The sequence below is a fragment of the Anolis carolinensis genome, chromosome 2 (assembly GCF_035594765.1).
Source record: "Anolis carolinensis isolate JA03-04 chromosome 2, rAnoCar3.1.pri, whole genome shotgun sequence".
NCBI lineage: Eukaryota > Metazoa > Chordata > Lepidosauria > Squamata > Dactyloidae > Anolis > Anolis carolinensis.
The window spans coordinates 33,586,645-33,612,077 of NC_085842.1; the positions used below are offsets into that span (position 1 = coordinate 33,586,645).

General features: G+C 40.3%; 1 protein-coding gene across 2 annotated transcripts in view; it reads left to right on the top strand.

The window, feature by feature from the left end:
- Positions 1-20,325, top strand: part of cpne9 (copine family member 9) — a 103,593-nt gene extending 83,268 nt beyond the window's left edge. For both annotated transcript variants that reach the window (XM_003217913.4, XM_062973740.1), the window contains 10 exons: positions 3,220-3,295; positions 7,295-7,348; positions 7,899-7,960; positions 11,565-11,611; positions 12,395-12,576; positions 13,520-13,647; positions 14,802-14,904; positions 17,687-17,744; positions 17,983-18,056; positions 19,766-20,325. In XM_003217913.4, the coding sequence (XP_003217961.3) occupies positions 3,220-3,295; positions 7,295-7,348; positions 7,899-7,960; positions 11,565-11,611; positions 12,395-12,576; positions 13,520-13,647; positions 14,802-14,904; positions 17,687-17,744; positions 17,983-18,056; positions 19,766-19,921 (940 nt within the window). In that variant the 3' untranslated portion in view covers positions 19,922-20,325. The remainder of the gene's footprint in view (positions 1-3,219; positions 3,296-7,294; positions 7,349-7,898; positions 7,961-11,564; positions 11,612-12,394; positions 12,577-13,519; positions 13,648-14,801; positions 14,905-17,686; positions 17,745-17,982; positions 18,057-19,765) is intronic.
- The last annotated feature ends 5,108 nt before the right edge of the window (positions 20,326-25,433 follow it).

Here is a 25,433-nt window from a genome sequence, read left to right on the forward strand (position 1 = left end):
TTTAATTTAATTGCCATAGCTCAATGCTTTGCAATCCTGGGTTTGTAGTTTGGTGAGGCATCAGCATTCTTTAGGAGGGAAGGCTCAAAACCTAGTGAAATTACAGGCCCTATGACTCCATAGCATTGAACCAAGGCAGTTAAAGTGGATTCATTCTACAGCATAGATGTACCCCTAGGTTTTCTTTTCCAATACTTTTTCAATGCTGAAAGCTTTAGTGTTCTAACACTTTTGTTTTTAAAGAAGGAATTCTAAGCATGTAGCAACTGTAATGGCTAAATGACAAAGAGTACACTTTTTGCCACTGTGCATTACATCGGCCGCAAATCCCTTTTTTTTTGGCTTCAGAATTTTGAAAATTAAGGTTCATATTTAGATTAGATGGCTCATTAGACTCAGGTAAATACAATATTTATATCTGCACATATATCTTCATTCTAAGGCGAAACTATTTAGAATAGTGTAGTTGACTAAAAGACAGCCAGTGTTGCACCTCAGACTGGAAACCCCTGTGACCACAGCACCACACAAAGTCCAAAGTATAAGCAAAGTTTATTGAAAAAACACATAAAATATATGAAAAATCAAGAATAAGGCAAAAAGATGTATAATCCAAAAAAGGGTCAGCAGTAGGTGAAAACCAGTAATCCAAATGTCTCATGCAAATACCAAAGCAATGTAATCCAGAAATAGCCAGAAAGTCACAGGTACAGCATAAATCCCCAAGCAAAGATATACTTAGTAAAACTTGAGCAAGAATACAAAAACAAGAACATAGGAAACTTTCAGGATACTTAAATCCAAAAACCAAGGCTTGACTTGAAACAAGAACCAGAGAACTCAAGCATAGCTTCACCCTTGAACACTACGTTGCCTGAACTAACTCTTAGGTAAACAACTTGCCAATTAATAAGAACCCATGAAGTCATTTCTTTTCCCACAAATTTCCCCCTCAACTTTCCCACGTAAGCATTCTGACCAGCACTGCCTATTTTCTGCTCTAATCTGTAAACGAAGGCTTTTGTTGACTTCCATAGCTCCAGGTGTCTTTCCCTGGGAGCCTTCCCTATCACTTAGCTCTTTGCCCAACTGCTTATCTAATGTTGCAGTTTCTGGCTCTCCAACTGACCTTGAGGCCTTATGCTTTCTGAGTCAAGTTTTTCCCAGAGATCACCATCATTTCTCTGACTTGAATCTTCATCATTTTGTGCCCCAGGAAATCTCACAGGGAATCCCACAATTCTCTCTAAACCATCAGTGCACCCATCAGCCTCAGGCTGTACTACAACAGCCAGTGTGGTATAGTGATTTGAGTGCTGGGGTCCAGAGTTCAAATCCCTGGTCAAACATGGATGCCCACTGGGTGACCTTGGCCAAGTTACATACTCTCAGCCTCAGTAAGAGGAAATAAACTGAATTATCTGAACAAAACTTGCACTTAAAACCACCTAATAGGTTTGCTTTAGGATCACCACAAGTTAGAAACTACTTGACAGCACACAATAGCACAGTTCACTAAAGCTTTAGTTAATTAACTAACCTGCGGAAGCTTCCAGACTTAGTTAAAATATTGTACATCAGAATAATTCTGAAAAAGACATATGTTGAATGCATCTTCTGAGCATCCAGAGGTTCATTCTGTACTCTTTACCTCCTGGGAAGAAGAGTGTCTCAAGGGGGAGAATGAACAGGACCTATCCATTGGCTAGAGAAGGAGAAGCTTTGCATTTCCATGTGTGAGCAAACTGAAAGACTGTCCTGGAATAGCCCTAGGGTTGGTCTGCTTTATTATATCATTTTTGCTGTGCAGCACCAACTCTGATGAGTGCTTGGATCATCAACAAACACCAGGTGCTGTAGGCTGTGTTTCAGAGCATGAAACTGGCAAAATGACCTGAGTATTCCTCATCTAGGAAAATCCTGTGAAATGTATGGGTTACCATAAATCATAAAATAACAAACACTCTTTGATAGAGAAGACTAAAGAATTTGTAAGACTATGGCCCCATCTACACTGCCATATGATCAGGCTTTTGAATGCAGATTAACTACATTGAATTGGATTATATGGCAGTGTAGACCCATATAATCAGCATTCTGAAACTGGAAAGCAGTTAATCTGCATTCTGAAACTGGATTATATGGTAGTGTAGATCCAGCCTACAGCTCCCATGATACCATAAAATTGAACCATGGTAGATAATAATAATAATAATAATAATGATGATGATGATGATGATGATGATGATGATGATGATGATGATGATGTAATAATCTTTATTTATATCCTGTCCCCTCTCCAAAAGGACTTGAGGCAGCTTAAAACTGATAAATATAAAACCCAAGCAAGAATAAAAACATAATACATAACAACAAAATCAGTTACAGTGGTATCAAACTGCACTGATTCTACACTGCAGATGCAGCCTTGGAATGCATTCCTGCTGTTTTATACCACTTCAGGTGTCATGGTTCCCTCCTATGCCATCAGGAATTGTATTTGAACTCTCCTAAATTTCAATACTAAATGGTATCTTCAAGAGAATTGCACAAACAGCTTATCAAAGTACATACCCCATAATTCTGAAAAGCCAAACCAATGACAAACAAAGTGGGATTGAATGACTATCATGCTGTGGTTTGAATTTTCTCCGAACCTCTTTTACACTCTATAGTTACAGTGTTCCCTCACTTATCGCTGGGGCTATGTTCCAGGACCACCCGCAATAAGTGAAAATCCGCGAAGTAGGGACGCTATATTTATTTTAATATTTATACATTATTTTAGTAGTTATACACTATTCTAAGCCTTTATCAACCAATCATGTGTTGATAAATTGCCTCCTTCTCCTCCCATTGCTGCTTGGGCTCATTTTCTCTCCCTTTGGCTTCTCCTTCCTCCCTTCCTTAGGCTGTAAATTGTAATTTTTTATGATTTATAATAGTCTTTTAGAGTTTATTGAAACACCACTAAACAGCGAATCTGCAAAAAGTGAACCGCGAAGTAGTGAGGGAACACTGTATAGCACTTTGATTCCACTATGAACAGTCATGGTTCCACATTGGAATATGTAGTATTCTCTGCTTGGGAGTGTTAGTGCCTCAACTTGCAGATCCCAGGATTCCATAGCATGAAGTCAGGGCAGCTGAAGTGAATTGTGCCATGCAAAATAGACACATGAACTACTGATATGCTACCTTTCTCTTTCTGCCCTGCAGCCACGATTTCATTGGAGAGTTTGCCACAAGTTACAGGGAACTCTCTCGTGCTCAGAGCCAGTTCACAGTCTATGAGGTAAGCTCTTTTGAGTTGAAATGTGGAATATATCAAGCAATTGAGTTTGTTGCATACTTCAAATACATACATACATACATACAAGAAACCAACCTCACCAGTGTGGAAAGAAGCCTACTGATAATAAGAGGGCCATATCTTTTAAAAGGCCATTTCTTAAACAGGGTCTGAATGTAGCTTCCAATACTAAGGGAAATTTTTTAAAAACTTTTCAGAGCTCCTTGTCCTCTTCAATCTATGTCATTTACACTTGCCAGCTTTTGAGATGCTTCCTTTTGATGTCCATTTAACAGCAATTTAATGCTTAGCAATTAGCAAGTGATAATCTTTAATTGCATGCTTGCTGATATCTGTTTATCAAAGGACCACAGTTGAGTGGAGAAGCATATTTTGCATCTATACATCCCAGATTCAGTCCCTCAAGAGATATGGGTAAGTTGTAGTGAAGGGGGAATGACATGCCGGTACTCCTACGATCCCACTGAAGGTAGGAGCCCACTTGGCGAAGAGGGCAAGGTTAGGAAAGACACCAAAAGTTGAATCTTCAAACTGCAGAAGCTGTTTCTTGAGAGCTTATCAATAATGACAAAAATGCATACAGAAATGCAATCAAAGGTTTTGTTGCAACCCAAATTGATTGCAATGGCTTTTTATCATTTTCACAGAAAGTTGGAAACACATTCTTATTGGTCTTCAAAGATCAATAATTTCTTTGGTCTAAAACTGATTACATCACAAGCATCTTAACTAACATACATTTCCATTGGTTTCTCTGTTCTAACTAGCAAAACGCAACATGCGATTCTTTAGACAATGGTGCTTTTATGTCACTGACCCTGAGCATAGCACCTGCGGGCCAGGCTTATAATAATAATAATAATAATAATAATAATAATAATAATAATAATAATAAAACTTTATTTATACCCCGCCACCATCTCCCCAATGGGGACTCGGGGCGGCTTACATGGGGCCATGCCCAGACACCATACAATATAACAAAATAAAACAACATATCATAACACAATATAACAGTGCAAAAATAATCATATACATTATCTACTACTTATCTACTTTTGTTGCAAGCATATCTCCAAAACGGATGGGAAACTTAGGGAGTACTAGCTAACCAGTTCTGTCTTGATGCACTTTTATCCTTGAAAAGTAGATTCCTCTCTGCAACAGCTCTTTTTCCAAACATCAGCATTTTCTCACAAACATGGGCCTCGCAAGGACCTTTTGCAAATTAGGCGACATAGCAGTAAATCAGGACATATGGGACTTACAGTCATTGGAAGTATCCCTGAAAATTCCCTTTCAAACCCATGTCCCCCTCAGTAGCACTCTAAGAAACATTGAATTCTGAATCCCATTGTTCGTCACCGCCGACAAAGCTGTCAGGGACTGATGAGAATTAGAAAACTCTTTTAATTCTTGGTCATTTCTAATCTGTGCCTGGGAAAAAATGTCATTCTAAAAAATTGCTAGGTTCTAAAAGCAATCCTATGCCATGATTTCCCCAGAAGTGAACACAGAGTTGCTCTGGAGGACCTAGCAATCTCTAGCTTCTCCAACCATCTCTATGTTATGCTAGAACCGAAAGTTAGGTAATGTATATGTAGTTTGTTAATGCTTTGATCATAGGCCATTCACTAGCAAAATAAATAATAATTATAATATTGATATATTGCTTCTTTATCTTAAAGAGACTCAAAGCAGTGAACTGTGGTTAAAAACAACAAATACAATATGAAAGTACTATTTTAAATAATTGGCATATAGATCTTATATGGTGACATTCAATATACAATAATTAAAATAAAATAAAAACATTAAATACAAAACAACAGTATTAAAATTTAGGTTAAATAAAATTAGATTAGATAAGAGCATTCCCCAGAGCAATTAGCAGTCATATCAGCAATAAATTTGCCTAAAGCAAAATTGCTGTACTTGCATCCCTTTTGGCCAAATTGAAATAAATCTCTCTGGCTTGTCTTCAACTTGGTGAGTTGGTTCCTCTGTCCTGATCTATCTGGTTTTCAGCATATGGCTCACCAGGCATGGATCCTCTTTAACTGCAGTCCTAGTTAACCATAACACCAGGGCAAAATGAACTTTGCAAGTTACCAAAGAATCAGTGTCACTCAAGAGATAGAAAATCTTTTGTGAAACACTATTGAAATGTAGACAAAATATAATCTATCCCAAGAATTTTGTTTCTGGTTCTGACTATAATTTATTTATTGTGTCAGAAGTGAGTTGGGGGTACAGTTATAATGTATTTAAAAACACAAACTTAAAAACTTGGCATTATACTAAATGTCATTTGACCAGAAGCTGGCCACTTGGAGTGCCTCTGGTGTCCTCCATTGTGCATGTGGCAGGGCTCAGACCGCATTGGAGTAAGTGGTCTGTGGTTTGCTCTTCTCCATACTCACATTTCATGGACTTCACTTTGTAGCCCCGTTTCTTAAGGTTGGCTCTGCACCCTATGATGCCAGAGCAGTCTGTTCAGTGCCTTCTAGGTCACCCAATCTTCTGTGTGCCCAAAAGAGAGTCTCTCATCCGGTATCAGCCATGACTTGAAATTCCAGATTTTAGCCTGTCACTTTTGGACTCTTGTTTGCTGAGGTGTTCCTGCGAGTATCTCTGTAGATTTTAAAAAGCTACTTCTTAATTTAAGACATTGCCGTGCTGGCTGATACCCAAATGGGATGGGCTGGGGATGTCATTGCCTTTTTCCTTTCATTATTGGCAGCTACTTCCCGGAGAATGTCAAGTGGTGCAGTACTGGCTAAACAGTATAATTTCTCCAGTGTGTGGGGTGTAGACATCCTGTGATAATGCAGCATGTCTCATTAAGATCCACATCCACTGTTTTAACATGGTGAAATGTATTCTACACTGGATATGCATATTCATCAGCAGTGTAGCAAAGCTCAAGGGCGGATGTCTTCACTGTGTCTAGTTGCGATCCCCAAATTGTGCCAGTTAGCTTTCATATGATATTATTTCTAGTACTGACTTTTTGCTTGATATTCAAGCAGTGCTTCTTATAAGTCAGAGCATATCCCAGAGTAACTCCCAAGTATTTTGGTGTACTGCAATGCTCCAGTGGGATTCCTTCCCAGGTAATCCTTAAAGTTCAAAATGCTTATGTGTTCTTAAGGTGAAAAGCACATGTCTGTGTTTTAGATGGATTAGGAATCAGCTGGTTTTCCCTGTAATAGGCAGTAAGAGCACCTAAAGCTTCAGAGAGCTTCTGTTCAAACATTTCAAAGCTCCCTGCTTGGGTGGTGATGGCACGATTGTCAGCATAGATGAAACTCTGTCCCTTCTGGCAGTGGCTGGTCATTTGTGTAAATGTTAAACATTGATGGAGCTAGAACGCTCCCTTGAGGCTATAATGAACAAGGGAGTAAATAGTGCGGCAGTTGAATGGTATTCAGTTGTATGCACATTCCCAGGTCATCATGGTCTGGTTGAGAACATAACCCTGATGGCTATGACTCCTTAGAAGAAAATAGATCTGCCATAATCGAGAAAGCAAGGCTTCACTGTTACAATGAATAGCAAAATCCTTATTTTCCCTGCTAAGTTACACCTCAGGTAAACTTTTGTCCAGAGGCTGGAAAACTTCCTTTTTGAACTGTAATTCCCAGAACTTAAAAAAAATAGTCAGTTTGGGTTTTGGGAGGAATTGGTCCAATAAATGTAATTTTTCTAAGCCTTGCTTTGAAATCTCATAGTGGTTGCTTCTGCACTAGTCAACAGATAGCCTTTCAAGAGAAAAAGGCATATTATGCCTTGGCATATGGAGTTGGATTAGCCTCTCTTTTTCTCTCTTTCCCAAACCCTCTCCAGCTGGGATGAGCAAATAGGGGCCACACAGAGCAAGCCATGTGAGTTTGGGTAGAGGCTGTTGGGAAACAAAATGGCAGCTGTGGACTCAGGGATAGAGAAGACTCATCTGTTATTCTTCTGCTCCAACACCAGGTTTCAAATCCTAGGAAGAAATGCAAGAAAAAGAAATACATTAACTCAGGCACTGTAAGTGTGAATCTTTTCTCCTTCTACATCACTAGAAAATGCATGCCTAGGAATGAACCATCTGGGGTTTATAATGTGATGGTAGACCTTTCTCTGCAGGGCACTCGAGCTTTCCTCCCAAGCTATGCTGTAATTTGTTGTTCTAGAAATTGAATTACTTGCTTCTGTAACAGATAATCATATTAGCATTGCTCACCATAGCATCCTCTGGGCTCTTGCTTCAATTCTATGATGCAGCTCCAAAACAGGGACGGTCCTGAAAATTGTCTCTCCATCCATGTGGCCGCATCATTTATCCACATTATCTCACACAGAGCTTCGATGTGACCAGTTACTTGCAATTACTTGCTCTTTTTCCATAATTACATCACAGTTGTAAACTGATGAAGGACAATCTCATTCCTCTTGTGGTGTGACTGTCATTTACATCTGTTCAAGGGTGGTTTATATTTTTAATGCATAATTAAAAATAATTAGTTTTGAGCAATGAAACTACAGGAAAAACTAATATTCGGGCTATTGTGCCCCCTCCCCTTTTCTGTTCCTGTAGGTCACCCTCCTGTCATTTCAAGTGCAGTCGGAGTATACCTTCGTTGATTACATTCGAGGCGGGTGCGTCAAAGGGCATGTCACCCAGATCCCTTTTGCCAGAGACCCATAGCTGTCTTCCAGCCTTCACTGTTCCTATGGCATTTCCTTAGAACAGCTTCCAAAAGAAGTGTGGCAACATGTTAGTGCAGGCATGGGCAAACTTTGGCCCTCCAGATGTTTGGACTTCAAGCTCACAGTTCCTAACAGCCTATCGGCTGCTAGGAATTGTGGGAGTTGAAATCCAAAACACCTGGAGAGCCGAAGTTTGCCCATGCCTGTGTTAGTGTGTCAGCTGCAGTGTATAGATTTGTCATGCAAATGTAATGAGAAACATCTGAGTCTATGTGAAATAAGCAATAAATCATAATATTTTTGAAAATATACCATATATCCTCGAAGATAAGCCAAATTTTTCAGCCATTTTTTTGAGCTGAAAAGCTTCCCTCGGCTTATAATGGGGTCAAGGCCGGGCAGCAGAGCCTGGAGGCCATTGCTTGCAATATATGATACATTTCTCTCTCCTCTTATCCTCCCTTATCAGTGTGTTTTCTTTTCCAAAGCCTCCTTCGATCTTAACCAAGGGAATGTTTTGAAAGGGGAAGGAGAAAGAGAAAAGCCCTTGCAAGTCAGGAAGAAGAAAATATACAAATCCATTAATCTTATAAAAGCATTTTCCCCTGATTTTTTTTGATTTTTTTATTTGATCTACTTCACTTGTAGACCGCTTTTCTCACCCTGGATAGGGGACTCAAAGCGGTTTCCAAACATATGATGTCAAAATTCAGTGCCTACACAACAATAATAAAATACAACTATCAATTGAATCATAAAAACGTGATAACATTAACATTAAAAAAGAGTTCAAAACATATTAATTTAATCATTAAAATCACATAAACCAAAAATCAAAGTCCAGAGCCATTCCAATATCAATCCCTATTGCACGTAATCTCTGATCATTCCTTTTATTGCTTACTAGCTGTGCCCAGCCACGCGTTGCTGTGGCGAAGTATGGTGGTATGGGAAATAAAGTATTGAGGAATTGGTAGTAGTTAAGGTAAACGGTAAAGGTGTAGAATCCATATAATCCAGTTAAAGCAGATAATATAAGATTATAAATGGGTTATATAGCTGTGTGGAAGGGCCTTGAGTCTACACTGCCATATAATCCAGTTAAAATCTGATAATTTGTATTTTATAGGCAGTGTGGAAGAGACCTAAGTGAGGCCTAACTCTGCCTGTCCCCTGGGTGAGTGGGTTGCTAGGAGACCAAGTGGGCGGAGCTTAGCCTTCTAACTGGCAGCAATTGGATAAAAACAATTATTCCTCTCCCTCTAATTAGAACTTTATTTTTCTTTTCTTTTTGTTGTATCAATCTAGAGGCGTGGATGATAGGTTGTGTTGTCAATTTTCGAGGTTGTGGGGTGTTTAGTTTTGTTGTTTTGGTGGTCGCCAGAATTCCATCACTCTTTTATATATATAGATTGCTCGAAGGCCTGGTCCCATAGCCAAGTTTTTACCTTTCTCCTGAAGGCCAGAAGGGAGGGCGTTTGTCTAATTTTGTTGGGGAAGGAGTTCCACAGTTGAGGAGTCATCCCTGAGAAAGCCCTGTTAATTTCTCCAACAGATATATAGGCATTTCCCCCTGCAAGACTTTGCAATCCCTATGTACCTATATATCTGAATCTATATACAGTAGAGTCTCATTTATCCAACATTCACTTATCCAACGTTCTGGATTATCCAACTCAGTCCGCCTTTTAGTCAGTGTTTTTGTAGTCAATGTTTTCAATACATTGTGATGTTTTGGTACTAAATTCGTAAATACAGTAATTACTACGTAGCATTACTGCGTATTGGACTACTTTTTCTGTCAAAGTTGTTGTTAAACATGATATTTTGGTGCTAAATTTGTAAAATCATAACCTAATTTGATGTTTAATAAGCTTTTCCTTAATCTCTCCTTATTATCCAACATATTTGCTTATCCAACGTTCTGTCGGCCCGTTTATGTTGGATAAGTGAGACTCTACTGTACATTAATTTTAGGCATGAATTTCCCCTTCATGTTTGCAGGTTTTTGCTAATCTTATATACATATAGATATCTAAAGATTTTCATGTACCTGTATATCTGTATCTATATATATATATATATACATTATTTTATATATGAATTTTCCCCTCTCGTGTTTGCAAGTCTCTGCAAATCCTATATAGATATAATTATCTATATATAGAGAGATGTCTAGATAGAGATACAGTAGAGTCTCACTTATCCAAGCCTAGCTTATCCAAGCCTCTGGGTAATCCAAGCCATTTTTATAGTCAATTTTTTCAATATATCGTGATATTTTGGTGCTAAATTCATAAATACAGTAATTACTACATAGCATTACTGCGTATTGAACTACTTTTTCTGTCAAATTTGTTGTGTAACATGATGTTTTGGTGCTTAATTTGTAAAATCATAACCTCATTTGATGTTTAATGGGCTTTTCCTTGATCCCTCCTTATTATCCAAGATATTCGCTTATCCAAGCTTCTGCTGGACCCGTTTAGCTTGGATAAGTGAGACTCTACTGTATATGAATATAGATAAACAGGGCTTGCAAATACTACAGGGGGAAATGCACATGCAAATATATATAAACATGCCTAGATAGGTATGAATATAGATATATAGGGCTTGCAAATATTTCAAGAGGAAAATGCACATATAGAGAGGATTTGCAAACGTTTCAGGGGGAAATGACTATGTGAAATTAATATATATAATTATAGATCTATAGCTAGCTCTGCATTGTTTGTATAGGCATTGTTGCTATATTGGAAGCTGGCCTGAATCCCCATGGGGAGATAGGGCGGGATACAAATAAATTATTATTATTATTATTATTATTATTATTATTTTATTGTTGATACCATATTATTTTTGTTGATCCTATTTTTCCACTTACGGAGCTAGTTTACTGTTTTTCTTTGAAATACAATAAATATTCAAAAACATTTTGCCTACTGATGCCTCAATTAATGTAATTTTATTGGTATCTATTTTTATTTTCAAATTTACCAGTAGCTGCTGCATTTCCCACCCTAGGCTTATACTTGAGTCAATAAGTTTCCCCAGTTTTTGGAGGTAAAATTAGGTGCCTCGGCTTATATTCAGGTTGGCTTATACTCGAGTATATACAGTAAATGAAAGATTTTCATGAGTCATATTGTGTCCCTGTACATTTCATTATAACAATGTATGTATGTATCTCTTATAAGGGGTTGGCTTAACCTTCAGTTTGCTACTAAAACTGAATTACTGTGTCATGAAATGATCTATGTCTAAAACGTATGTCACCAACATGAAATGTTTGGAAAGCTCTGCCCCAGAACAAGGCTGTAAGGAGGGTGGTAGACACAAGGATGGGCAGAACAAAGCAGTGTGTCAAGCACTGGGATTTGAAACCCCTGAGGACTGCTAACGATCGTAAGGATGAAGTTCTTGAGGACATCAACAGAAGGCTAAGCAGGACCGCTGGTGGGGTGGAGACAGAACTGAAAACAGTTTAGAAAATTCAAGAGAATGACCATCTCCTTTTCCTTCTTTTCTCCTCCCTATCCTCCACTCTTAGGACTCAGTTGAATTTCACAGTTGCCATTGATTTCACAGCCTCCAATGGTAAGTGTGACACACCTTTGAGTCAGTAAAGGGAAAATGGTAGCTTAGCTGCTAGAAGCCAATAGCCAAGGGTCTGTGGCCAAAGGATGAGGTCCTCTTTGGGAATGCCTAATTTGGATATCTCCTAAGTGATAGAGATTGCCACACTTGGCATGGGGAACCAAAGAGGAGTGGAATTAACCTTTGGGAAAAGAAATGTGAGACTGAGGCTCAGTACATGTGGATGAAACATGAGCAATAATAACAACAACAACAACAACAACAACAATAATAATACAACAACAGCTACTACTTTATTTTTGTACCCCATCTTCATCTCCCCGAAAGGACTTGGGGCGGATTACATGGAGATGAGCCCGATCAACATAATTAAAATAACACACTGAGATATATAAAACAGTATCATAAAACAGAATAAAAACATTATAGCAGAGTATAAGGCAACCACTGAACCAACACCCAATGAACCTGATATTTCTGGACAGTCAGTTTCTGGCCATGGTGCACAGACTGGTGCAAATCAATTTTGAGGATAGGACTGATGGATAAAAGAGTAAAGGAAGATAATGAGGGAGGTGGGAAGACCCACTATGGTATATTACCTCCAAGTGGAGGAGAGGAGAGGCACAATCAAGCTATGTTGAAGGGAAAGATGTCATTTTAAGAGGTTTCTTCATATTGTGCATGTATTGAGTATGGGAAGTCCCAGAACTGAATGGCTGGGGTGAGCAAGGTGGGGCGGATGCAGGATTTTGGAGCCTGACAGAATGCCTTTTCACACAGGAATTCCTTCACAGCCCACCTCCCTCCATTACATGAGCCCATATCAACTCAGCTCCTATGCCATGGCGCTGAAGGCTGTGGGGGAAATCATCCAGGATTACGACAGTGACAAGCTTTTCCCCGCCTATGGTTTTGGAGCCAAAGTCCCACCAGATGGAAAGGTGTCCCACCAGTTCCCTTTGGTAGGTGGGAATTGATTTTCTCTTTGGTTGGGGTTGGGACCCTCATGGTAAGCTCCTGACCTTTTATATTATTTATTTATTTATTTATTTCGATTATTTATACCCCACCCTTCTCACCCGAGGGGACTCAGGGCGGCTTACAATGGCAATTGATGCCGTTACACTGATATACAATAAACTAAAACGATTAAAACAGTTAAAACAGTCATAAAATAGTCATAAAATACAATATACAAGTTTAAAACAATGCAAAGTGCTTATGCCATTCATCCACCAGACCTTATACAAGAGCCGTAATTCAGACCGCGTCAAAGCCAACACATGCTTATTCTTCAAATGCCTGCGTACATAGCCAGGTCTTCAGTTTTTTTCTGAACCCCAAAAGGGATGGGGCTTGCCAAATGTCACTGGGTAGGGAATTCCACAGCCAGGGAGCCACCACCGAGAAGGCCCTGTCTCTCATCCCCACCAGCCGTGCCTGTGAGGCGGGTGGGACTGAGAGCAGGGCCTCTCCAGAAGATCTTAAGGTTCTTGTGGGCTCATATATGGTTCATAATGATCAGAACTAGTTTTTTTTCTAATATGCCAGCTAGCCATGTCAAACTCCCTCTCTTTAAAATTCAAAACTGTAGTGCCAAAGGTATCTAATTTTATGGTGATTGTATGACTCATTCATTCTTCTGAAAAGAAGAGAAGACCACAGAATATATAGAATGAATTACAATGGTGGTGACATTGTAGATTATCTTGTAGAAAGTGAATGAATGAAACATAATTCCACGCTAAGACTTAAATCCAACCTGTTGCTACTGCTATCAGGTTTTTTTCCCTCATACTTCTGAAGATGCTTTAGATGCTCATGTATGTATCACCCAAGGCCTTGGGTCAGAGTAACAAAGACATACCCTCTTGTGTTTGCTCAGCTGCACCCTTTTCTCCACAGAATAACAACCTTGACAACCCCAACTGTGAGGGTATTGAGGGGGTGTTGGAATCATATTTCCAAAGCTTGCGCACTGTGCAGTTATATGGACCAACCAACTTTGCGCCTGTCATCAACCAAGTTGCCCGGTAAGTGAAGAGTAGGAAAGAAGTCCAGAGAAAATCTTTCTTAAGTTCTGCCTTTTAGAAGTTCATGGTAACCACCTACAAACAGTACCGTTCTGAGCTATGACTTGCCCAGAGCCAGTTGAGTTAGTCTTACTAAACCTAGAAAAAATAATGTTTACCTTCAGAGCTGTCCAGTCTGGCTCAATTGTTGGCATTTCCTCACAGGCAAGGGTAGTTTCTTTATCCATACAGAGGTCACAGCAGGATATGAAGCATGGCACTTGAAGCGGGTGAAAGAACTACTCTTATTAGGAAAAGTGAATGTGTGCAATACCTACCAGCCCTTATGACTGATTACACTGATGGGGATTGCAATCCAATAAGATCTGTGTTACAATTAATACAGCCCTTAGAGATCTTAATTTAAGGAGCAAACATGCCAATGACTTTGGGAAAGAAACTAAGCTTTATTGTAGGAACTCCAATAGGAAAGTTATTCAAGGTGTTATTCTAACTTAGCAGAATCTTGGAAGGTCGAGAAGAAGAAATTGAGAAACATCCCTTAGAGCAGTGGTTCTCAACCTGTAGGTCCCCAGATGTTTTGACCTTCAACTCCCAGAAATCCTAACAGCTGGTAAACTGGCTGGAATTTCTGTGAGTTGAAGGGCAAAACATCTGGAGACCCACGGGTTGAGAACCACTGCCTTAGAGTATGACTTTACATCACAGTGGAATCAAGATAGGTAGATGCAGACAGAGGATGCTTCAGCTCACTCAAACACTTCGACCCTATTGTGAGGCATTTTTCATCCTTTGGTACTGAACATTGTTGCAGTTCCAAAAATCCAGGGGGCCACATGTTCCCTGGGCCAAGTATTAGCAAGGCTGGTATTTTAATTTTCTGACCAACCTCACAGAACATACATTAGAAAAGAGGTTTAGGGGAAAAAGATTGAGTGGACAGTGGAAAGCTAGAAAGATGCAGACACTGAGTAAATTCAGTGCTGAGGCTATTGTGTTTCCAAGTTCAATTCCTTCCATTTACAGATAGAACTAGAAAGAAATTCAGCTTGGAGAACAGTTGCCAGTCAGTGTCGACAAGACTGGCTGACATGGATCGACTTGGTCTAAGGCAGCTTCCCATTCTGGTCTTTTCCCCTCTTTCTCTATCGCAGTTTGGCTGCCGAGATTACTGATGGGTCCCAGTATTATGTTCTTCTCATCATCACAGACGGAGTCATCTCTGACATGCTGCAAACGAAGGAAGCAATTGTCAGCGTGAGTTGGATCTTCCTCCTAACATGGGATGGGAGTAATAGGATGGGAGAAAGGAACAGCCACTAACTTCAGAGACATCACGGAAACATCTTGAATTCCAGTTCTACCATAGATGTTATTCCAAATGCCTGTGACTTTTTTTCAAAGCTAGGTAGTAAAGGTAAAGGTTTTCCCCAACTCTGGGGGGGGGGGTGCTCATCTCCATTTCTAAGCCAAAGAGCCTGCATTGTCCATAGATGCCTCCAAGGTCTTGTGGCCGGCAAGGCTGCATGGAGCACCGTTACCTTCCTGCCGGAGCAGTACCTATTGATCTACTCACATTTGCATGTTTTCAAACTGCTAGGTTGCCAGAAGCTGGAGCTAATAGCGGGAGCTCATCCTGCTGCCCAGAAACGAACCACTGACCTTTCGGTCAGCAAGTTCAGCAGCTCAGTGGTTTAATCCACTGAGCCACTGGGGGCTTCATTGGGGGCTCAAAGCTAACTAGTATATATTCAAAGAACTGTAATATAGAAAGGTGCCCCCATGACCTCTCTTAGGCCCCCCAATCTCATTTTCAAGTCTACGGACAACACCGGCTCTTCGACTTAGAAATGGAGATGAGCACCAACCCCCAGAGTCAGACACTATTAGACTTAATGTCAAGGGAAAACCTTTATCTTTACTATGGTGATGTTACAGACATTAAAGCTTGCAGGATGGAGACAGCTATGTTGCCCTACTGAGATGCTGTGTGGCAGGTAGAGGGTGTAACCAACATCAAAACATTCAGAAACGAGGCTGAACACATATTTAAATTATATCATTTTTTTCTTGGAATTATGTGCCTTTATCCTGAGGGATTGCTTACCCACTGTGACCTGGCTCATAATCGCATCTTCCTATACCAGCTCAACCTTGGAGACAATAACAGTCTTTCTTACATTATGTTTGTGAAGATATAATGGGATACCAAATCCTTGAGGTGGTCAATACAACCTTGAGCAGGCTGTTAATGCACACTAAGCAAATTACTGTATTTCCTCACAAAGTAATCAAACCCCCATTTTGAGAGTGACAAAATTGGTATTTTAGAGTCTTTCTCACATAATATTCACACCTTTCATTCACTCGCCCACGTGCCTCCCCCCTTAGAGCTCTTAACTGCCAGCCAAGTGAACCTTCATAGCTTCAAGGGTCAGGCATGTGGGCAAGTGAAGCTTCACACTTTCTCCCGCACACCACCTTAGTAGCTACAGGGCTTCACTCGGCTGCCAGCTGAATAAAGCCCCAAAGCTGGAATGTTTTCACTGTGTTGTAGTCACGCTCCCCTTTCTTGAACTGAAAAAAGAAATTAAAAGTGTCACTATTACACAGTGAAATATGGTACACTGACAAAGATATGGTGTTTTACCTGTGAGAGATTCCCTTTGCTTAACATCATAACCATGATAATCATTATTAATAACCCACTATTATCTCTTCGGAAAGACTCAAAGCAGCTTTCCCCAAAGAATCATATACCAAGGTCCCCTGCAATGTATGCCTTGGCCTAAATCATGAGCCATCAACTTGTTGGAACCACTCATTTCCTCCAGGCCAGCTAAAATTAACTAAGAGGCAGGAAAATCATTGGAAAATATAATAAAATATTGTTTCTGTTTTGAAATAAAATGTATGTGCCTTGCTTTCAAGACAAATTGCACTTTGAAGAGTTCTCGTCAGCTTCAAAACAAAGTGCAAATATACGCATAAAGCCTTTTCATCTATTGGAAATGTCCATGTCGAAATATTTTTTCCTGGAGGCATGTTTTAGAGCAGGGGTCCCCAAACTAAGGCCCGGGGGCCGGATGCGGCCCTCTGAGGTCATTTACCTGGCCCCCGCCCTCAGTTTTATAATATAATATATTGTATATACATATAATGTAATACAATATAACACTAATAATAATACCATATAATAATATTAATTATATGTTCTATATTACATATAATATTACTAATAATATTACAGTATAGTGGTATAGTTCAATATAGTAATATATAATGCTAATATTGAGCTATGCTAATAATATAATATATTGTGTGTACATATAATTTGTAAGCCACTCTGAGTCCCCTTTGGGGTGAGAAGGGTGTGATACAAATGTAGTAAATAAATGCAGTAAATAAATAAATAATAAATAAATTTTAGACTTAGGCTCACCCAAGGTCTGGAATGACTTGAAGGCACACAACAACAACAACAACAACAATCCTAATTAACTTGACTATCTCATTGGCCAGAAGCAGGACCACACTTCCCATTGAAATCCTGATCAATGTATGTTGGTTAAAATTGTTTTTATTTTTAAATATTGTATTGTTCTTTCATTTTTCTTCTTCTTGTTGTTGTTTTTGCACTACAAATAAGACATGTGCAGTGTGCATCGGAATTTGTTTTGTTTTTTTAAATGATAATCCGGCCCCTCAACAGTCTGAAGGATTGTGGACCGGCACTCGGCTTAAAAAGTTTGGGGACCCCTGTTTTAGAGCTTGGGGTTCTACATGCAGTCACATGTATGTCTTTTGCCAGCTAAGATACTACTAATGACAGAAAGAGATGCTGGTGGGATTTCAGCCTCAGTTGCAAAAAATAATTTTAAACTCACATTGGGTATGAACCTTCAATTAGGAGATGGCACTTAACTGCTACTTTAGGCCAGTTTTGTAGAAGAGTACATTCTGACAAGGAAACAGATGTTTGCATAGAGAAACCAGTGTTGTGCAAGCAACCTCTGAGACGGTACCATTCTCCCCACAGGCCTCTTCTCTGCCTATGTCCATCATCATCGTTGGGGTAGGCCCTGCTGAGTTTGGAGGTAGGTTTTGCCCTTACATAGACACTTTATGGAGCCAGCAAGGATAGAAGTTTGAAGATCCAGATTAGTGGGCTTGATGCTTTCAGAAATCACTCAAGGGTCATGATAATATGGTGGGTAGTCCTCTCCTTAGCCATTCACACTTGAGCAATGAGGTGAAGTTGGGAAGCACTTTTTTTCTTATATGCTTGGGTAAGGGTTGCAGAAGTTGATATAAATATTATTTTATCATCCTCAGCTATGGAAGAGCTGGACGGAGATGAAGTGCGAGTCTCTTCCAGGGGACGCTATGCTGAGAGGGACATTGTGCAGGTAACACTTAAAGGAGAACTCCCCAATTTGTTGTTCTTTCCACTTTCAGGTTGTGCAAACTTTCTATTATCAAGCACTTTGTAGGAATCATGACATTCAAAGGGGTCTTTTTATTTCTTATTGCCCAGCCCTTAGTTAGGAGTAATAGTGGGAGTGATACCCAACATTTCTTTGTAACCTGCCTTAACTTGCAAACATTTGCCAAAATACCTCAATGAGCATTTGTGTGCCTGGCCAGGAAACAGATTTAGCATCTCTCCATGGTCAGAATTAGAAAACTCTTTTTTGGACTCTTGGTCCAAAATCCCCAATGGACGTAGAATCATAGAATAATAAAGTTGGAAGAGACTACATGGGCCATCTAGTGTAACCCCTATGTCTACTTTGTTAGACATATGGATCAATGTAAATCATTAACCATCCCCAGCACCCACCCAGATATTTGTTCATGCATGCAATGAGCATAAAGAAACAGAGCCCGGGACAGTTTGTATTTGTTTTTATCTTTACTGAGCTGCATGAAAATATCAGCAGTGCTCTAGATGGACTTGATCTCCACAGTAGCATATATCAAAGATGGAAGATACAGGCTAATGTAATAGGTCTGCAGGCATACAACTTTCCTTTCAACCCCTTCCTTCAGACCCACTGTTTAATCACTGTAGACCACCGATCACCGTTTGTTGGCTAAGAGAGAGTAGAGGGACCAGAGAAGTGTCTGGCTATGGTCCCTTACTCAGGCCAGACCTGATGATATCATCCACTGAGATCCGCTGGAGAACTCAATGGGTAAAATAATTTTATGTCTAATTGTGGAGACATAGTCAGCTGTTTCTCCAATTCCCCTTCCACTGTTTACTCCTGGCCATTGAATAACCGTAGGATGCTATCACAAGAGAACAGTGAACCCTAGGAGTATAACAACTTGGTATTGTAGAGTGTGGAAGAGAGAGACTACCAATTTCTGCAACAGGCTAAAAAAATACGAACCCAAGCATAAGATAAACTTGTGCCTCCATATGTCACTAACAAGATGTCTGCTAACCATGATTTACACAATGGTGATTCAACTAGAAGAGGTTTTGCCCAAATTGACTGAAGTAGTAGAGCTGGGCTTTTTCCCTGCCCATTTGGTTCCCAGCTGAAGCTTCTTGTATTTCAATGAATTAATTAACCTAATGGATTGATTAACCTAATTAATAGAAAATTGGTTACCTATATTAAAATTTTCAGTAACTATTATATTATTGTAATCACCAAATACTCAGAAATGTGATTTTGGAGTAATAATTACCATTAAGTATAATGAGTGTTGTGTGTCTTTGAATCATTTCCAACCTGACCCTATGGCAGACCTATCCTGGTATGATTTGTTTGGAGAGGTTTTCAATTGCCTTCCTCAGAGACTGAGAGTGTATTTCCCCGATGGGTGATGGCTGATTGGGGATTTGAACCCTGATTTCCAGTCCCAATATCCAAACCACTACACAGCTGCTTTTGCTTTCCTTTTATTACTGGGAAGCTTTAGTAAGTCTAAACGGAGGTAACAATATAACCATTTCATTGTCAAATTAGTTAGCAAATTAATTTCCCTATTTTTTTGTAGCATTGATCATGGTTAGATCAAAATTTTAAAATGCCTTAAAGCTAATGCATTATGATCACTGATGTTCCCAAAGTCTGCCCATCTGTCTTTTCTCTTACTGCAGTTTGTGCCATTCCGGGACTATGTGGATCATTCAGGGAATCACGTGCTAAGCATGGCCCGCCTGGCAAAGGACGTCTTAGCCGAAATCCCTGAGCAGCTCCTCTCCTACATGAAGACCCGGGACATCAAGCCCCTTTCTGCTAGCCAACAACAGTAGCTCTTTCCTCTGTGCAGCCTGACTCAAACCAGTATTTCAGCCCCAGCTGGGAATGCAATGGACTCTTACCAATTGAGCCATACGGGCTGCTCCCACTCCTCTCGTTTGGAGCTGGCTAGATCGGGGCCAGAGGAAAGAAGAGGACATCTCTATGGGGGCTGGCAGGAGACAACTCCCCCCATACAGGTTGAGACACCAGCACAAAAGCATGAAAAAAAAACCCCAGAAGCTCAAAGGAATGACTCCATTAGGCAGCTCTAGCCTGGAGCAAGGGCTGGAGGGGAGCGAGGAAGGCAGCTGGCCCTGAAGCAGTCTTTTCCTTGAGACCAAATCTGCTAAATAAGGTGCCATCTAACTCTGTTGATTACCTGGTTATTGATAATAAACCATCCTTGGCCCCAGGATCGATTATGTCTATTACCTTTTGTTATTGATCCTATGGAATTAGATCATTGTTCATGCTATGGAATTCTAACTTTTTAAAACTATGCCTCCCAAACTCCTTCAAGTAGCTCTGCTTCCTTCAGCTACAAATAACCATAGTTATCATCTTTAAATTCATGCTAGTCACTATGTATCCACATTTAAGCATGAAATTGGGGGATTGAATGTTAGGAATTTTATGTGTTAGGAAAAACTCACAAAAATACAGCAGAGCATCCAAAAATACAAAAGCAGGATACTTATAGTTGAGAATTCAGCTTACAGCAAGCAGAGCATGAAGTGCCATGTGCCATGTAATTTAGAGCTCAGGAGGCAAGCATGGAGAGTTCAATCTTTAAGATTATAAAAAGTTAATTTACAAAAATAATAATTACATTTCTTAATAGTAAAGAATGGGGTCCTAGCTATTCTATAACTCCATCTCTTCAAGTTTCAAGGAGAAGAAAAAGCTCCAAGACACTTAATTTCTCCTGACACACAAGCAGAGCGAAATGTCAAACACCCAGCACATTCACTATATACTAAGATGTAAAAAGCTAGTCAGAAGTAAAGGCTTGCAGTAGAAAAGTATCCATTCGGCAAAACTAATCAGAATAAGAGCAGAAACAGAGAGGAGTGAAGAAATTAGATGCATTCCCACTGTCATACAGGAGACATGGGGGAAGGGAAACCCTCAGCCTATTCTAGGCTAACTAAGTACTCCTCATTAAGGACTGCAGACTTGGGCAGCGTGGGGTATAATTCCAACATGGAACTATTTTTTTTCCTATGGCAGGGAGGATTCCCTGGGAGGCAATCTTTCAAGGTTGCTTTCCAAAAAGGAGGTTTCATCAGTTTCTCTGTTTCCTTCACCTCTTTGCTACCACCTTTTGTCTGTTGTTCTTCTGTCATGGTTTTCCCCTGGCATTTCTTTCTTCTCATTTTCTGCCAACCCTTTTTTTTTTCTCTCTCTCTCTTTCTTGTCACCTTATTTTTGTCTACCTAGAAGCTGACATAGAAAGATTGAATCATCATCACCAGAAGCCTCCATTGTGTGCTTGCAAGGTGCAAAGATGCTCAGCCCTGAACTAAGCAATAACAATTTCTTACCTATACAGGCACTAGCTACTGTGTATATTTAAGTATCATTTAAGAGATTGTAGTCAAAAACATGACCCAAAATATCTGGGTTGAATTGTTCCTGGGTTAATGTAAAATATTTTGAAATATGAAATATCTTACTTCTTATATATAAAAGGAACCATCTCGTTCTTTGAGTAAAGTGGCGAAAGGAGAGAGCTCAGTCTTCTTCAGCTGCTTTTAAAATAATACTATTATTTTCCTCCTGTTAAACTTTCACCTTAGTTCTTATCTTACTTCAGTTGCTGCAAGGTAAAGGTAAATGATTTCCCCTGGCATTAAGGCTAGTCGTGTCCGACTCTGGGGGGTTGGTGCTCATCTCCATTTCTAAACTGAAGAGCCGGCGTTGTCCGTAGACGCCTCCAAGGTCATGTGGCTGGCTGGCATGACTGAATGGAGCACTGTTACCTTCCTGCCAGAGCGGTACCTATTGATCTACTCACATTTGCATGTTTTCAAACTGCTTGGTTGGCAGAAGCGGAGTCTAACAGCAGAAGCTCACACTGCTCCCCGGATTTGAACTGCCAACCTTTCGGTTAGCAAGTTCAGCAGCTCAGCAATTTAATCCGCTGTGCCATCAAGGGCTCCTTGGTTCTTATCTTACTTCAATTGCTACAAACTGAGTTGAAACACAGTTTGTGCCCAGTTTACTCAAGTGTGGAGGAGAGGTGGGAGTGGAATCTCCTTCTTTCTAGTAGGCTCAGGCAAAAGCAAACTGCTGCTTGTGTGTCTTCCCTTTTTAATTACTGTTGTTATGACTACACTCTGGTGTGGCTTGGACACATATGTCCTTGTTTTCATATGTGAAAAGTTAGAGGGTTTGCAAATGTCCTGTCTGCCCAATAATGGATCCTCCTCTTACAGCCCATGTCTGAGACAATTTCCCCCCCGGTAGATAAAGGAAGGAAAAATACAGTATTTTAGGCCAACAAACAGATTACAGGTTGAGCATTCTTTATCAGGAATTCTGAAATCCAAAATTCAGGTATTCCAAAATCAGAAAACTCCCAACTATTTTGGATAAGGAATACTCAACCTATATTTCAACCCATTCAACAGTGCTTCAGTCCTATGGTCCTTGCCCAAGTCTCTTTTTTAGTGGTGGGTGAGGGAGATAAACACACAGCAGAAGCAGTAGCACAGCCTGTGAAGAAGTTCAGTTGCTCCAAGCCAGCAGAGCAGATGGGGAGAGAGACTATTCCCACTGCATGGTGCATGGCCTACTTTATTTCCGCTCTCATAAAAGGGAAGTGCAGCCATGTGCCCCTGTGAATAAAACATGCAACAGCGGCAGCTGGCAAGATGCCTGAGCACATTTTATGCGAATGGGAGAGGCAGCAAGGGCAGGGGCAATGCCACTTGAAAGGTTCCTTCACCATCACTCCTGCCTTTGAACCACCTTTGTCTTTTTGTCCTGGAAACTCAAACCTACTTAAGAAGTAGCCAGGGCTTGTTTACTGGACAAGCTGTGTTTTGTCCAACAGTTGGCCTTTGGCCAGTAGAGAAAAAAAGATGAAAGTGCCTTGCCCAGCATTCTATGTTCCTTCACTTGTAGGATATCCCCTCTGCCTTTCCTGCTGGATCATCCGCTAACCCTGTGCACTAAGGATTCTGGATATACTGGGTGCTGTGAATTTTCCGGGCTGTATGGCCATGTTCCAGAAGCATTCTCTCCTGACGTTTTGCCCATATCTATGGCAGGCATCCTCAGGTTGTGAGGTTGTTATTGAAACATGGCCATACAGTCCAGAAAACTCACAGCCACCCAGTGATTCAGGACATGAAAGCCTCTGGCAACACATTTTGGATATAGCTAACTTATACCCGCACAAAAGTGAAAAACTGAATATAATGTAGCTATTTTTTATCTGAGGAGACCTCTAGGAATCTCTATTCCTCTTACTTTCTTACTTACTTAGGCGATCCCTCGTTGTCCTAGGATGATGGCTTTCCAAGTGTAGCGTCTTGGCGGTGGGTATGTAGGTGTCTGTAGAGCCCTATTTGTGACCCGCATGTTCTTCCATCCACAGTGAGGACATCGGTTTCAAGGTGGAAGTCGGTCCTGGTTGTCGCAGACTGATGATGATAAATGGAAGTTCTTGTGTGCCCGCGATCCAGAGTCACCCATAGAACAATAACATGCCACTCAGGTTTGCAGAACCAAAATACGGGAACTTTACTGATTCCAAGAAATCAAAAGCCAATAGTATTTACAATGGTCCCTCTGATCACTTACAGAAGTCTACAGTCATAAACAATCCTTTCTTAGTTCACAAATGAGCTTCAGAGAAGAATACAGTCCTGGTTTTTCTCCCTCTTTTCTCAGCAGCAAACAGGCCTCAAAATAGCAAGGCCTCTCTCTAAGTACACTCCTCTCTTCACCAGCAGTACTCACACAGCACTGAAAACTTGTTCAAACTGGTTCTGCAGCAGCAGAACAGAAACAGTATCAAATCAATCCACAGGTCTTTGCAGGCTCAGCCAATTGGCTTCATGTACTTCATTTTCCAATTAACACACACAGCACAGTGCCTTTACAAACCATGACACCGGTCAGGGTTGGCTTGATGTGCGTTCCTCTTGGCATGTTTCGCCCTCCATTCATGCCTCTTCAAATTCCACAGCACTGCTGGCCATACTGACCTCCAGCTAAAGCACTCAAGGGCCAGGGCTTCTCAGTTCTCGGTGTCTATGTCACAGTTTTTAAGGCTAGCTTTAAGCCCATCTTTAAATCTCTTTTCCTGTCCTCCAACATTCTGTTCTTGAGTTGGGAGTAGAGTAACTGCTTTGGGAGACGGTGATTGGGCATTTGGTCAATGCGGCCAGTCACACAGAACTGATGGAGTAGGAGCATTGCTTCTATTCCTCTAGCACAAGCCTATGATCGACTTCCATGAGACTTGGTGGAATTGTGCTGAAGGGCCTAGAAAGTACTAAAGAGAACATTTTAATCAAATCCACAAAAGTCATGCTCCCAAAAGTGTACCATACTGCCTTTGCCTGATTTAGATTAGGGTGGCCAGGTCAAAATTATCCAAGACATTGAGATTTTAGGCCCCAAATCCAAGACCTAGAGACAGCGCCTTCTTGGGCCATAGTGGACAGCTCCTGGTGATATAATGAATCATGATATATTATGTATCAGCCACTTGTATGTCATTCAAGTTTAATAAAGAGAAAATACATACAGTATATACATGTATTTTCAAAGGCTATACTATCCCCCTGAGATTTTTCCCACCCATCTTGAGGACTAAAGAAGATGGTCCAGATTCACACAATGGAAACCAACTATGGATATATGTAGCTGAACAGTAGACTCAGGACCCAAAGGGTTCCAAAAAGTCAAACATTGCTCATTAGTCATGTGCACTCACTCCTTTTCCTTGTTCCTTGTAAGCATAGCTTCAATCTTAACATTCACTGGTGCTGGAGGAGCTATCCCTATTGTAATGCAAAGTGTTTGGGGCCTGCTTGTTCTTGAATCAGCAATACAAATCTATTACCTTTGTAGATATCATTGATCTGCCAAAGATCAATGATATTTGGTTCAAGTGGTCTGTTGATACAAATCCATGCAGTTGATTTCATGATTGCAGTCAAGAACTCAGAAGAAGACTAGGACTGGGAAAGCGCAGCTATGAAGGGACTAGATGCGGTCATGAAGTGTCAAGATACATCAGTGAATACTAAACTTACATGGTTGTGAAAGCTGGATAGTGAAGAAAACGGATTGGAAGAAAATCTGCTTACTGTCCTTGTTAATGTGGTGCTAAGGAAGAGTTCTATGGATATTGTGAACTTCTAAAAAAACTGAGTTAACTGAGACTGTTGCACTTTAGCCATAGCATGAGAAGACACAACTCACTAGAAAAGACAATAATTCTTGGTAAGGTAACAGGATATGAGGAAAACCACATTCCAAATGAATAAACTTAAGAAAGAAACT